At 45.5% G+C, this 15,681-nt stretch overlaps 3 protein-coding genes across 3 annotated transcripts in view; all 3 read left to right on the top strand.

The window, feature by feature from the left end:
* The first annotated feature begins 74 nt into the window (after nucleotides 1-74).
* Nucleotides 75-934, top strand: LOC1280333 (small nuclear ribonucleoprotein Sm D3). The gene has a single exon (XM_320178.3). The coding sequence runs from the start codon at nucleotides 211-213 to the stop codon at nucleotides 640-642; it is 432 nt and encodes a 143-aa protein (XP_320178.2). The 5' UTR covers nucleotides 75-210; the 3' UTR covers nucleotides 643-934.
* A 273-nt stretch (nucleotides 935-1,207) lies between these two features.
* Nucleotides 1,208-3,031, top strand: LOC1280334 (nitrilase and fragile histidine triad fusion protein NitFhit). Its single transcript, XM_320179.5, has 4 exons — nucleotides 1,208-1,522; nucleotides 1,582-1,956; nucleotides 2,026-2,536; nucleotides 2,604-3,031. The coding sequence occupies exons 1-4, from the start codon at nucleotides 1,334-1,336 to the stop codon at nucleotides 2,951-2,953; spliced, it is 1,425 nt and encodes a 474-aa protein (XP_320179.4). The 5' UTR covers nucleotides 1,208-1,333; the 3' UTR covers nucleotides 2,954-3,031.
* An 8,624-nt stretch (nucleotides 3,032-11,655) lies between these two features.
* LOC1280335 (prolactin-releasing peptide receptor) overlaps nucleotides 11,656-15,681 on the top strand; it is a 53,079-nt gene continuing 49,053 nt past the window's right edge. Inside the window, exon 1 of the mRNA XM_320180.2 lies at nucleotides 11,656-12,160. The gene's annotated coding sequence lies outside the window, so the exon portion shown is untranslated. The remainder of the gene's footprint in view (nucleotides 12,161-15,681) is intronic.

Genomic DNA, 15,681 nt, shown 5'->3' with positions numbered 1-15,681 from the left:
GGCCTACATTTCATGAGGAACAGCATCTGTGCGCAAAATCCTCGACTACAACCATGGGCTATAAACACAGCGTATTTCCAAGTGACCAGCACCATCGCATAAACACGTGCAGCATGAGCAGTTGTCAGATTTTGCCGCTACCAACAACATCAACAGTCCCCGCACAGAGTTGTAATTTTCGCGTGGAAACAGTAATTTTCACTTAAAACCATGTCTATTGGCGTACCAATCAAAGTGCTGCACGAGGCCGAAGGCCATGTGGTGACCTGCGAGACCATCACCGGCGAGGTGTACCGTGGAAAGCTGATCGAAGCCGAGGACAACATGAACTGCCAAATGACGCAGATCACCGTGACTTACCGGGACGGACGCGTCGGAAATCTGGAGAACGTGTACATCCGGGGCTCGAAAATCCGCTTCCTCATACTGCCGGACATGCTGAAGAACGCGCCCATGTTTAAGAAGCAGGGCGCCAAGACGGGCACTGCCGGACGAGGCAAGTCGGCTATACTGCGAGCACAGGCGGCCCGAGGCAGAGGTCGTGGGGCGGGAGGCGGCGGAGGTGGTGGTCGAGGCGGTAACAAAGGAGGATGGCAAGGGCAAGGACAGCAATCTTCTGGCCGTGGACGCGGAGGGTTGTAGAAACATTTCGTCTACACTACTTCTATCCTTTAGTTAGTAAGCAAGCATTTTAGGAGCTCGGCAGGCGGCAGGCAGGAGCTCGTCACAACATTTGCACCCATACAGCGTAAGAAAATGATGCCGATTTGGAGGCAAGACGTCCGGACGGGTAGCTTTCCGGTGGAGTGAAAATACACGAAATGTAACATGCGGCGAGCGTGTAGGATAACCACATACTTCATTACAAAACTTTCTAGAAATGTAATTTGCATTAAAGTGAAGTGAATACAATCGAACTCAATGAAACATCCAAGCCCTTCGTTTTCTTTGTGGATCTTTGGCGAAATGTAATAGCAAGCAAAGATAAAGGTAAGCTCATTTCAAATCAAAACATTCTTACTAATTGGTGGATTTCGGTGCAAAAAAAGAGGGCTGGAAGCACGATAAAAGAAAAGCAAACAATTGTTCCCTTTGAACGCGGTAAAATTCTATGAAAATTTTGGCGACCATTTTCAACATTCTGCTGTGCCGGAACAGACACACGTACCGTATAACAGAACGAACGTCAAACCGTTGTATAACAGTCGTACAACAACACAAACATTCACCCCTCAGCAACAATAACAAACATAATCAAGCAACATCTGATAAGCAGTGAATTAGAAAGAATAAAATCCACTTTTCTTCCTCGCCTGCACACGATACATATTTCATGTATTCTTTGCTGAGAAAACGAGTCGCGCAAGTATTGTGGCAATCGTCACCCACCAACATCCGAACGATGGCTACGCAAACCCCGGCACGTATTGCCGTTGCGCAAATGCGCTCCACCAACGATAAGCAACACAACTTTGCTCAGATCCAAACCATCACCGAACGGGCAAAGGCCAACGATGTGCAGGTCAGTATAGGAATCCGCCCGTCCCCCGTCCTCCAATGATTATGACGAGTAGCATTTAGTTTATCTTCTTTCCAGAGTGCTGTGATTACGTAGGAACCCATCGGGACGAAACGCTGAAACTGTCGGAACCACTTACGGGCCCGACGGTACAACGGTACCGAGCGCTGGCACGGGAACAAAACGTTTGGCTTTCGTTCGGTGGAGTGCACGAAAGCATCATCGAGGAAACGGAATCGGGACAGGAGGTGAAGAATATCTACAACACTCACATACTGATCAACAATGTCGGCGAGCTGGTGGCAAGCTATCGCAAGCTGCACATGTTCAACGTGATTACACCGGAATTTAAATTCCGTGAATCGGAAACAGTCCGATCGGGTCCGGCATTGATACCGCCGGTTGACACACCCATCGGACGGATAGGTTTGCAGATTGTAAGTGTGAACTAGTCACAATTCAATTGATTCATTCGTCTCACATGTAAACTATTACCATTTTTCCAGTGCTATGATATGCGTTTTGCTGAAGCGAGCACGCTTTTGCGGAAACAAGGTGCCGAAATCCTCACCTATCCTTCAGCCTTCGCTGTGTCGACCGGACGAGCTCACTGGGAAGTACTGCTGCGGGCAAGGGCGATCGAAAATCAATGCTTCGTTATTGCCGCCGCTCAAATTGGATTCCACAACAAGAAGCGAGAGAGTTATGGCCACGCAATGGTAGTTAATCCATGGGGAACCATCCTAGGAGAAGCCAATCCAGATCAGGATCTGGATGTCGTCGTTGCGGAGTTGGACTTTGGCAAGCTGCAAAGTGTGCGCGCCAATATGCCATGTTTCGAGCACCGGAGGGACGATGTTTACAACCTTTCGACGCGAGCAAGCCTTCCGTACGCCAATGGTGCTACAGCCAAAGAAAAGTTCTCGTTCGGAGGTATAGAAATTCCTCCTGAAACGATATTCTACGTATCAGAACACTGTTTCGCTTTCACCAACATTCGCTGTGTTGTGCCCGGACGTGAGTTTTTGATTGATTTCATTACAATTATAACAGCATATTAACATTATCTTCTCCTATCTGCCAGATGTTCTAGTTTCAACGAAACGTGTCGCCGCTCGGCTACCGGATCTCAGCCCGGCGGAAATAAACGATTTCTTCCAGACCGTATGCAAGGTGGAAAAGGTGGCAGAGCGGCTGTACAATGCCACTTCGTCCACCGTGACGGTACAGGACGGCCCGGACGCGGGACAGACCGTTTTCCACGTGCACTGTCATGTGATGCCGCGCCATGTTGGAGACTTTCCCGAGAATGATCAAATCTATGGTGAGTTGAACCGACACGATAAGGAACCGGAACGGCCACGACGACCCATCGCAGAAATGGCTGCAGAAGCAATCCGCTTTCGGGAGGAAATGTCACGATTGGGATTGTGAGTGTGATAAACTGTGCAAGGTGGTATGATTTTCCAATAAAACGGGACACAAATTAGGCTTAAGCGATGCATATTGAAATCAATTTAGATTTTCATTCTAAATTTTAACGAAACAATTACCCAAGCGTTCATAATTTTACCCGAAATGAATAAAACGGTACCTTTTCGCCGGCCCTAATGTTTGGTTCGGATTGATACGTCAAATCCAATCAATGCCGGAGTCCCGGATACACGATAATTAAGGACGAATTATTCATGTCGGGCCGGGTGGCACGGGTACACCAGTGGGAATCTGTTTATCATGACGAATCAGCTTTCCCCCAGCCAAAGGAAAGTGAAGGAAAAGATTAGATTAATTGATGTTTTGAATTCGGACGAAGATCCTCCGTGCGTTGTTGGAGGGTTCGCATAAATCATTGTTTACCGAAAAGTTTTATTCTGCCCTTGCACGCCGGCACGCCAAATCCCTTTGCCAGCGGTTATTGATATCGATTTAGGAAAGGATAGCGCAGAACAGATGGTTTCACCGGTGCTGCGAGTATAGAACAACGGGGTAGGTTATTTTCTATTCCGATGGTGTTTCCCTCATGTGGATAAGCAGTTTTCCCTCGCCAATGTTTTCGGAGGTTTTAAATGTTAAAAGAAAAATGTGAAAAGTATTTGTGTATTCTTGTGATTGTAGTAAATCGATTATTGAATTCCAGCACTCAAATTGTCTTCTTTACAGAGCATGCCAAAGCCCAAATTCATCGAACTCCAACAATCCTTCCCAGAATCAATCGTTCAGCACAACTTGTTAACGGATAATGTAGATAGCAGTTTTGAATCATGATTAAATAGATTAATCCAAAACCATCAGCATTCTACGCTCAACCCTAATCCTTCCAGTAGATGGGATGTCGGTTACGAGCGACCGGCCAGTGTGTAACTTGGTCCACAACGGCTACGGTACAGGTTATTGTTAATTTACATTCACAAAGGTTCGATTAGGAAATACTCTGGGCACATGTGGGCAGAGAAAGACACACACACTTCTCTCCAATGACAAGATGTATCCACCATGAGCAGTCATCTTTTGCCGGTGGGTATTTCAGCATTGTGCGCCTCGTGTTTCGTCGAAAGGACAACACAACTGGGCGCCACTGGAAGATTGAAGTTAAGTGAGCGTAGCAAAATAAACAACTTAGAAAACTTTACCTTCCTCGGTGCGGAAGATACTCTAGACAGAGAATTAAGTGTACAGGAAGACGTGGGGGTAAACCATACCCGGAGTTGGGATGAATATTGGTGGCTTACATTCCCCATGAACACAGTAATCCTGCCAGACTTCCCAGTCGCCAGACGTCCCGCAAAGTGAAGTGTTGTGGACGAAGACATGCCAGATATCGCCCTACATCAACCATCACAACCACCGTGACGGGAGGGGGGCATGTTTACGGTCAATGTTGGTCTTAAATTTAATAAAATTACGCATGGCACAGTGCCGTAGTGCTCGTGTTCGAAGCACCCAGGGCTTTTGAGGGAAGGGAAGATAAACCGAGCGAAGATTCGTCGTCGCCGCTACGCATTAACTGTCTTTTGTGTGTATGCCAGTCCTGGTCATTACTCGGTGAAGTTGCTGTGTGAGTCCCTTTTACCCGAGCAGGTCCTGGTGCTGGCGCATCCATCATCACGCTAAAAGGCCATACCGAGGGACCGGATCGCCGGCGTGTAAAAAGCCGTTTTTCTGTCGGTAAAATTCATCATTCCCTCATGCAGAACAAAGGAACCGAATGATTAGGTTAGGCTACTAGTAATTAAAACGTCATCCAGACAAAATTTACGGCGCGCTCGACCGGTGGTACGGGATAGTGGGCCGGGCGCCAGGCCTTTGTAGGCTCACTGCGTCATTGCACCGTTTGGCCGGTGTTGCCTACTTCCGGGGTGGATTTCATAAACAACTTAATAACCAACCAGTGTGCCCTCGGTGCCCGAAAAACCGCAAACCCTGTGATGATGGTCAACGCCGAAGCCGTCCCGGGCCTTCGGGTTGGTTTAATAACCATAAATTCTGCTCGCCAAAATCCACCACCCGATAACAAATCTTTCGTGCCAAAAGTTACTACTACACTGGCCGGTCGGTGGCCCCGTCCACGCGGTGTGTACGTCGTCCGTTTTCCGAAAAGGTATGGAAAATCTCACCCGAGCAATTTGGCCCACGGTGTCGTTCATTCGAAAGCCAGCCAGCAGCACCCGGCTAATCTGATCCAGGCAATATGAGACCCGTATGCGGAAGAATTATGACCCGGGTCAGGTGAGAGCTTTCACTCGCCGTGCCACAGGTATCACACCGGCAGACCGGAGATAAACAATGGCTATCGCTTTACAATCGAACCGATAATGTGATAAACGACGGGGATGGCTTTCCGGGAAGCACCGGGGTCAATACACCACCGAACGCCACAACATGTGCACCACAACCGACGAGAGAGATACATTTGGAAAATCCTGTGCGTCTTGTACGGAACGGACACATAATGACTTGCGTCACACCATGTGCCACGAGGACAGTGTTTTTGTGGTGTAATATTTCGTTCCAATATACACTCATTTTGCTACTGAAAAAGGGTGACCCGAGCAACGGAGCGGGGAGTAAGGTTTTGTTTTAAGCACCTTCAAAGGAGCCAGTCGCCGGAAAAAGCTTTCACATAGATTACCAAAAAGACAGCACTTCTGCCTTTTCATCTGCATCTTGACACCCATTGTTTTCCGCCAGGCGAGAACAAACACTTCTCGTGTTCGTGTTTCAGTTTCCACCCAAGCCACGAGATCCGTTTGAGAAGGAGTTTTCAAAACGGCTGTTGGCAAAACTTTTCGCTAATAAGCGGCGTTGTTTATTTTTGCTGTTTGGAAATTAAGTTTCCCCGTCGTTCGGTGCTCCGGGTAGGGCAGAAGGGCAAGCCGAGGCAAACGGTAAGCAGAGGATGCATGCGTTTTACGCACAATTACCGTGTCGTCCCTTACAAGTTCCCTCGGTAAACTGTTTGCTTTGCTTGGTTCGGTTTCGGTTCTGGTCGTGCGTTGTGTGGGGCGGCAAACACATTGGACTTTAAAATAATTTACATCCATAATCGTACTGCACACAGGAAGTCACCGTGATGATGGGAAGATGTGTGTTTACCGCATTGATGTTGATGCGTATAACGCTTCAGGCTTGGGGCGATTCATTTTAACTCGCTCGAACTCGGGCAGAGCGATACTGTCTAATTAAATTTTCTTCCAGCGTCGTCTTGTGACATTTCATTCCATTGTAGGCGCGCTTAAGAGAAGCGTTAAATAATGAGGCCGCTTTTTAAATGGCAGCACTGTTTGCTGTTGCACTGTCACCGATAATCGTTTCAGGATAGATGGAACCGCCAAGCCTGTAGTCCCATTTCTTGGCCTGCACATTTGTCTTGCTCGCTTTCCTTTCGACCAAGCTGCACTGGTCGGTGCCTGTGCACATGGCACAGTAATTGCATTTAATTGTGCATTTTACAGGATGATAAACGAACCGTGGCCAGTGTGGGGAAAAGTGCAGTTGCAAATAAAGACACAGGGTGTACAGACCGAGGAGCAGCGTACCGGGGGTACGGATAATTGCCGAGCATTTTATGCACTTCTTTAGTCTCCCGGACCGCCAAAGACACAGCGGAAACGTTTGCCACTGTGTAGCGGTAATTGAATGTAATGAAATAATTAATTCACTGTACTTTCTTCCTTCGATCGATTGTCGGCGTGGAAATAACCGATCGGTAGGTAGGACACATTGTATGCGATGGCAGGCGTAATGCAGGAAGGAAGAAGAATAATTCCTTCGATTAGTCGATCAACAGTGTGCCTAATCGACAGCTGTAAGCCGCTCGAGGGGAGGAAGAGTTTCAAATTTGTTTGCCAAAGAGATAGTTACTCTAATTGCTGCCATGATCTTTCTTACCACAATAGCCAAAGAGCTGGCGTGGCGTATCTGCAGTAACTCCAAACTCCCATGATCGATTAAACGATAGATATTGTAATGTAAAGGTAAATTGATGGAGAAAGAGTCAATTAAAATGAACGCAAAAATGAACCCGATATCTTTGTCCGTTTGGCAGTCGACAACCGTTCGTCAGAGGGATAATGAGCTGACGGTAATTTCAAAAGGCACAACGAATGGTAGATAATGTCTCCGTTAAAACTTGACTTGAGTCGAACAATTACTTGTGATAGTAGTTGAACGGGAGTAATGGAGCATAGGAAAACTAGGAAGAAACATATAAAGCGAATACTCTTGCAAGCAACACAGCAAACCAACATTAAAATGACTTCTTCATCAGACTATTACGCTGCTGTATCGATACTTTCTTGAGTAAAGGCTCACAGTAAGGAGGCTTCTTTAAATCTTATGCTCAGTGCGAGGTCTTGCGTGTGAAACGCTCATGAATTTTTGCAAAAATATCCCCATGCAGACACCGTAAACTTTCTTCTGCATACGCAAATAGCGATCTATGCTTTATGAATCTCGCTCTCTCCCTTTCTGAGTGCAACGTCTGCCAAAAAAAAAACAACCCTGTTTATATTGTACATAATCGATAATCCAACCCATCCCCAACAACAACACAAATCACAATGGTGAACGAAGCATGGAAAGAAGCAGCAAAGCTGATTCGAAAGAACCTTCCCCGAATTCAAACCCATATCACGATGTTTGGGGCAAGGCAAAAGTTTTGTTTTTATGTCCCTGAAAACGTACGGGGCAGTGGCATAAACAGCGCGATCACATCACCATAAAAAGGTAAAAAGCACAAATTTAATTTCGCTAATCGATGCGTTTTCGCTGGGTTTGATTTGCAGCTCGCACCGGATCTATACCATTGGCTAATTTGCTATTGAATATTTATCATCCCGAATGCTAATTTGACAACTTGCCCTAGATAATGGCAATCGGGTGCTGGTTCACTTTTTCTCTAGCAATAGAATTTTTGTTGTGAATAAATGCTATGCGAATTTGTGTCGTGGTTTTCATACCATCTATAATACTTTTGATTTATTTTCATTTTGATTTGCTTTCAAGTGTGAATAACTACAGGTTTGAGCTGAAATAGAAACTCGATCAACGAACAAAGCGGTAATATAAGCGTTATACAATTGAACGTTGTTTTACTGCTTTTTTTCATGACGTAAACTGTAAAGATCCTCAATGCCTGTTTTTGCAATCATTCGGCTACGAAAAATAAAATACTTCAACTTTGCACTGCTACATACGCTTTCCACCAATATTCTTCCCATTTTTTAACAATCATCAATCATTTATCGTCCCATTGGCCATCTTTTGCTACGGTTCGTTCGTTGGAAAATGTTTCTTTTTCAATAGCATCGCAAATGGTCTTCACCTAAATGGTTTTTTGTTGAAGTTTCGTTTCCGCTCTTTGCTCCCAGTAGCGAAACATTCCCCTCATCCGCATAAGCTCCGGAGTGGATTTGCCGGTTTGCTAAAATAGCATCGATTCAACTGGCCTTAGCTAGCAAATATTTGTCCAGGATCTAGCCAAATGGAGATAGTGTGGACAGGTTAATGCAGCAAATTCATACAAATACGCAAATACACAAATTACCTGTGATAAATATTTACTTTCCCATCGAGCGTTGTCGCAATGCCGATTGGCTTTCGTTTAGCGTTTGGTCCATAATATATTCCATGATTTCCGTAATAGCGTCAAACGTTTTGCAGCTTTTGCGATGTGTAGGTCGAGTGATCCGCATTTGAAGCAATGTATTCGATTTAGAATTTACCTTTCAATTTTTTGTGCAATGATTACTCACACATTTACACTTAAGTACAGATGATGGACAGCTTAAAATAAAATAATATTAAACTGCCTTTTATACATTTATGCGCTTTCCCTGTATTGATAAAGTCGGTTGTATAGAGACGACGACCATCGAAAGATCACCACCAGGTCAGTGAAATGTTGTTCAGTGCATGATTACACATTGCAGAGCTGCTGTACATACATCGCACACTCAAAACGATTTGTAAAACTACACTCGAGGAAGCCGTTGAAACGATTAGTTCCATAGAATCTCCACAGAAATATAGAAAAATTGCATAACTCGTTCATATGAAAGCACATCAGTACGGGCAGAAACGGCAAGGCTGACTGCCGAACTGAGAGCCATTCAGAACTGTAAACCTTCCCACAATTGGTTACGCACACAAACAGAAATGCAATCTACCAAATGTTGGTTTCACATTCGTTAGAGACGAGAGGCCCAACGATGTGGAATGGTCCATGTACAAAAAAGGACCATAACCCACTGCCCTTCTGCTCCAATTCTATCACCCTTGTGTTGAGTCTGTTCAAAAGTTCAAGTGTATTGTGCCACACTGTACCAGCAACATTTAAACTTTGGTATGAAATAGTTCTCAACAGTGATTATATTTCAATTATACACTTGGGAATCATCACAAATGCATTTCATTCCAAACGGAGTGATGTTTGACATGAAATAGCACGTCTAATGGATAACCTGTGCCCAAATGAGCGTGCGAACGAGAACGTTATGATGCGTTTTCGGAATGAAATCAACAGCTTCCCACAGTCAATGAAATTGTATGGTATTGTACAGTATGATTGAGAACCGTAAAACTGTAATCATGATTCTATATGCACACAATTGTTGGTCATTCATTACGAAATAAATTCGACAAAATGAATAAAGAGGGCGTACGTAATTGAAACCACTGCAAATGATGGGTTGTGTTTAAAGGGCAAACATTACGCAAAAATAGCTGATTCTTGCGAATGCTGCACTGAATGAATAATTGATGTTCAAACTGTAAATACTCTCTATAGCAGACCAATGCACAATTAACATCATAGGAGAATTATTTTATGGAGAGCTACAATATTGTTCATTGAATAATTCACCGCAGTATTTCTGTGTTTGAGTACGTGTTGGGCACTTTAATTTTGTGCAACTTCCTTCTGTAACAATTCATTGCCAAGCTGCTCTCACATCCTTAACAATTGCTCGCATTAAGAAGCATAAAACGTTCAACAACAACATACGCCTTAAATTGGCATACATTTTCGTAGAAAAGAATAAAGTTTCACGGATGACAAGCATGAAACACATTCCCATCGAATCATTGCACCCTTGTTACATCAATTCGTTCCACCCGATAAAGTTTTTCCTTCATGATCTTCCAGGAAACTTTGGGCCGAAGCGAGTTCTTCGCTTAATGCTGCGTGATGGTAGTCTTTTAAAGTATTCAAATACTCACTCCTGCTTGATGTGTACCTTGTCTATAGATACTTTGCCTACAAAGTAACTCCAGCTGCTCATTTACGACGAAAGTCGTTTAATTTCCCGAACGCGATGGAGACGCATGGTTGTTCATGCAAGTTCTGAAAATTCTCAACAAAAAAAGTTTCTCCTTTAATGACATGCTATCGACTGCTGGTTTGAGAAACTCTTACCACTTGTGCCAAACATTGCATCGCACTGAATAGCCTTTTCTGGTTACATTTTCGCGTCACTTTAATCTGCGCTCAACAGATACTGTACTCCCGCGCACAGCACTGTCCTTGACTGGTTCGCAGTAGTACCACTTCTGTATGCTTCCCACACGCACATTTGTCCGTACCAGACTGGTGTGTAAATAAAAACCATGCGCCCCTTATCTGCAGGCTGGCGGCTGCAAATGTATTGCTCCCCTGCTGTATGCATGTACAAACTATCAGCGTACTCACAGTTGCCATCGCTAGGCACCGGCAACGCCGGCCTACTGCGATGCGCCCGGGTGAAGAGCCGTTGTCAATGTTGGATGATGTAGCCGCCGCCACGCTGGCGTCTTGGTGGAAAACATTTCGGGAATGATTTCCTCTACTTCACGCGCCCACAGTTTACGTTAACCATTAGCAGAGCCAGGCGGTGGAAAACGTACGGGTATGCAGCAAGGAAAGGATTTTTTCTTCCTCACAGTATCGTCTGTGTTGGAGCACGTGTTCGAGGGATGCTCATGGCGTACAAGGAAGCTTTTCTTATTTGCACGGTCGTTTACTCTTATTTTCTGCCCCCTTCATTCGCCTGGCTTGTGCTCACCAGTGCAATGCAATATCTACCAACGACAACAGCACAAAAACCCTCATCTGGTGGCGCCCTTTTGAATATACAGCCCACGTTCTCGCTCTGCATGCGTCGCTAATACCCCGGAGTAGAACACTTGTTGAATGTTTTTATCCAACCATCAACAGCTGGCATAAAATGTTTCTGTTTACCGAACGAATGGAGAGAACCTTGCTCACGAAAGAGAACCATTTGGTGGACATTCGCTCTCTTGCAATCGCTCTCTGTGTTTTTCAATTCTCTCACGCATAACACTAGCAGATGTTTCCCGAGGACGGTCTTATTTCCTCATTCTTTCCTTTTTAAACAAACTTTTCCTATTTTGTTGGCATGCAGAATGTTTTGAAAATTTAAAAGCGTACTCTAAACATTCATAAAAAACACACATTACATCCTTAAATATCAACGAAATTCTTTGGTTTCTAAAGTCCATGTATCATAGCACTCTGTTACGGTATGCGACCCCTGCTTTTTCTCTCGCGCTTGCTCTCGTTGAGTCGCAAGAGACCAAACGCAACGATTTGTTTAGCGCGAATCTCATGCTTACCTACAAATGGCAGCTCCTATCAGCTCGTATCAGCGCCGAAGACGTCAGTTACGTTTCGGTGCGGACTGCGTCAGGTCACTCTACAGTTCCTACGCGCCCCACGGTGCGTTGCGCTATCTCTCGTAAGGGTCACGTTGTCGCGTCGACGGTTAAATTGAAATGGTGCTCTTAACGCCACAGATGGCGATGGTTGCGTTTCAGCACATGAGTGTGTGTTTTGTTTTTTTGATTTTTTAAAAGAAACCTAGTGATCTTGGTGAATGTGTTTAAAGTGAAATTTTGTGTTCGAATCTATTGGAATTGGATAATTTGTATCGATGGCTATAATCATGATTTTCGTGTCTAAACAAATTAGTTCATAGTGTATAGTTTCCAAACAACCCAATCAGACTACACCAGTGCAGCTGGTCGGGACACTCCGGCAGGCATTGCAGCGTAATTTCCATTGACTAATAACATCAACTACTTTATAACCAACCAAAATACTACCCACAAGCTGCCGTAGCACACCAGAGACTGAGAAAAAAGGAGGTAAGTAAATAAGTCATGGTGGGTTTATTCTGCGGGATTTAAGGTTTAGCGAGCATCGCCTCCATTCCAACACCACCGAACAAGTGGCGTCCCGAGTGTTTACCCCCTGGGCACTTGCCGTAGAAGCTGAGCAGTCCTGGCCATTGTGCAACTTTTCCCCCATCCTCCTCCCAACCGCTCACAATCCTTCTCCCGTGGTGCAAGTGCACCGTGGTTTAACGACAGCTCTCCACATCACGGCACACAGGAACTTCCGACCTGGGGGGGGCGAGAGAGAAAAAAGCAAGAAAGGAAAACCCCGATCTGGCACGCTGGGATTTATTCTGGGCAATGAAAAAACAACAACGATACAGCTTTGTTAGTTTCGTTGTGTGTGTGCTTTTTTCCCCTGACTAACTCCCTCCCATCTGCTGCTGCGGTCAAACGCAAGGCAACACATTTTCGCACCTAAGAAACAAGTTATTGTACTCAAAATCAGTTCAATTTTGGAGTGAGAACCTCCCAGCGGAGACGTGGAGATGGCGACAGGGGCGGAAGTGATACGATTTTAAAACTCACTCATTCGTGCTAGTTTACGTCACGAGTGCTGCTTGCTCGCACGGTAGCGTGGTGCTTGGTGGGGAACAGGGGACAGCAGTTTGAAAGCATTTTAATGAACTATGAAATAAATAATTCGATTAGCCACAGCACAGAAATGTCAGGTGGTGGCAGAGACACATCTGGTTCAGTTTTGGAGCGCTCGGATTAAGTCATTAGCAGAAGAGGATTTTAATATTAAGCAGGATGAGGAGTTCCTCTTGTGTTGGTTCTGCTTTTCAAGTGAAGTTTTTTTGGAGTTCAAATCTATACAGAAGAAGCGTTTTCAGCTATGCAGGCTCAAGTACAACAACAACAACAACATGTATAGCAACATCCCAACTGCAGACTGCACAGACTTTTGTTCGGGTAACAATCCATTTAACGCACATGCATCAAAGGGGCCAGGGTGAAATAAGCTGCACACTGCCGCTCAATCATTTCACCGCCGGTAAACATATGAAGCGACGCGTCTCGAAAGGACGTCTGGGTTCGTTTCCGCTTCGAAACAAAAAGACGGCCGGAAAACAAAACATAAAACGCAAACACAAGCAACAGAGCGTGCACCGGTAGGACCGGAAAAGTGCAGCCAACATGCTGCTCCTTAAGGCTGCCGGATGCAGCTGCAGGTGTATTGTTCGCGACGGCCGGGCCAACCGGGCCATTCGACTTTTGTTTCCCTCCTCACTCACCAACTCCCATTCTGCCCCTGCCGTGAAAAAGTCAAACTACAACATGATGATGTATTGTTTCGCTTCTATTTCCGCTTAACAACAAACCGCCACGGGCAGCGTGGGCCAAGTTCAATTAAAGAGCGTCATCATCGAGCGCTGAAGTCTGCAACAGAGTCGCATAGCGGTCCCACGGACTCCAGCGTGGCTAAAGTTTCGCTTAGCCATATTTACTCAAAGGAGTGGATCGAGGGGGGGGGGGGGAGGATGAGGGGTGGAAAGCAATATGGCCAAGCAAGACGAGGCTTGGTTGAGCTTTCTTGCGTCGTTCGTCCACCGCCAGGGAGGGAAGGCTTACGCGGCAAACCAACTCATGACCACCCGTTGAGAGCGGCATATGTTAGCGACGTGCGCTTAATTGAAATTGATTTTTCTTGCCCGCTCCAGTAAAATGCGATCTCTTTATGCCCACATGTGTATGTGCACGTGTGTGCGTGCGTGCGTTTGTGTTTGTGTATGTGTACGCACATTTAATGATGATAAAGACATCATGGCGAACGGTGCGGTTGGCGGATGTTTATGTTCCAATGCCCGGAGGCCAATAATGGCGAGAAGTGTAGATTAGTTCCCGCGCACCAGCACCGAAAGGACCGGCACCCGCAGGCACACGCGCGGGCACAGGAAGTGGCGTAAGCTTGTTTTTCCACACCCATCAGCTTTTTCGATTGGTGCTTCGGCGGGAAATGGATGGCATTTCCGTTTGAACTAACTGGTGGTTTCACTTTTTTGTTGTTGTTCCGCCACCCCGACCGATTGCCAGCTTTTCCACGCTCATTCTTTTGCGGCTAGCTCAGCGGCGTCAAGGTTAATGGATTTCAAAGTATGTTTGAAGAGTAATCACCACCAACCAGCGCGGCTGCATTCGTATCGAAGTAGAGCGGCGCTGCTCGTTACGGATCTCGTATGGGTTAAATTAGCGACATCGACCTTGATGATGATGGTGTTTTGGATATTTTATGTGCAAAAAATGTAACAGATAGCGTTCGGACGTAAAAAGATGGTGGTAATTTAACAGCAGAACATGTCCAATGGCGTCATGCGCAGGCAAGTGTTCATGATTGCTGTAAAACTTACATAACCTTCACACTTGCATAGTCAAATGTAAGTGGTAAATATAAAAATCTACTCTGCTTTCATATTTTTGCAGAACACAGAAGGGGTTTCCAGCGCGCAGTTTATCTACCTTTTTGCAATACATGTTATCGTCCACTTATCACAGCGCTATCGTCCGTACTGGTATCTTTTTGCAATATGGATTATTAATGCACAATTTTGGGTGCAAAAGCCATATGTTTTGTAAATAACCACATGTCAATCAATTTGCTACAGTATTGTAAAAGACGAAAGATTGCGTTAATAGAGCACGATCTTTGCTCTCCATCCAAAGGTTGTTTAAAATGCTCCACAAATGCGAAGAACGTGTTCTGCATCAACTCACATATCAATGAAATCCTCAATTATTTCCACTACACTCAGCAAATTGGCTTTCGATACACAGTTGCTGGCCCCGACAGCAACAGCAGCAGCACCAGCTACAACAACAGGCCCATTCAGTTTCATTTTTACGAGTGCAATATTGATCCGAGCGGTTGAAGACCACCGTCAGATATACATTTTTCTGCGCTGAACTTCCTTTGCTTGATTGTTTTTTGTTTTTTCTCCCGTACTGTACTAACCAGTCCCGCAGCGTCTGCAAGTGTGTTGCAAACCAGAAAAGTAAAGTGTACAAAAGCATGTGCTGCCGAGTATCATTCCTTCCGACCACGATGAGCCCGATCCGGGCGTGCAAACACGCTCCCTGGGGCACGTCCGGGGATGTTCGGTTCGAAACCAAACTTGATTTGATAGAGTGTTGCAATCAATTTAATTTTCCCTAATTGAGTACATGTGTCACCGTTTGCCGGCACCAGGGCAAATAATTGATAGAAGAAGATCTCGTACGGTTCCATTTGCCGTCACGCTGGGAAGTAGCAGCTCGTTTCTTATGCCATGCCATTCCCTCCCTGTTGGAGGTCTGCTGCGTGCAATGCAGCGTACTGCAGAATAAAATGGTTGTTGAGCGGGCGTAGCACTGCGGCCAAGCGGAACCGCAATTGCATGTGCAACGGTCAGTACAATCGTAGAGGAGAGAGAGAGAGAGAGCTCTTCAAATGGCAAGAACCGCTATCTGCAAGAGCTCGCCGCGTCCGGTCCGTGTAACAAATTCAATTGTTG

This window comes from Anopheles gambiae, chromosome 3, assembly GCF_943734735.2.
Source record: "Anopheles gambiae chromosome 3, idAnoGambNW_F1_1, whole genome shotgun sequence".
Taxonomy (NCBI): Eukaryota; Metazoa; Arthropoda; class Insecta; order Diptera; family Culicidae; genus Anopheles; species Anopheles gambiae.
Note: the sequence above shows the minus strand (reverse complement) of the source record. Positions and strands in the feature narration are given on the sequence as shown.

What these genes read in the sequence shown, in the direction of transcription:
- LOC1280333 (XM_320178.3), top strand. Translation starts at nt 211, where the DNA reads ATGTCTATTGGCGTACCAATCAAAGTGCTGCACGAGGCCGAAGGCCAT.
- LOC1280334 (XM_320179.5), top strand. Translation starts at nt 1,334, where the DNA reads ATGTATTCTTTGCTGAGAAAACGAGTCGCGCAAGTATTGTGGCAATCG. An exon ending in CAAAGGCCAACGATGTGCAG is followed by an intron (nt 1,523 to 1,581) that starts GTCAGTATAGGA and finishes AGTAGCATTTAG; the next exon opens with TTTATCTTCTTTCCAGAGTG. An exon ending in TCGCTGTGTTGTGCCCGGAC is followed by an intron (nt 2,537 to 2,603) that starts GTGAGTTTTTGA and finishes CCTATCTGCCAG; the next exon opens with ATGTTCTAGTTTCAACGAAA.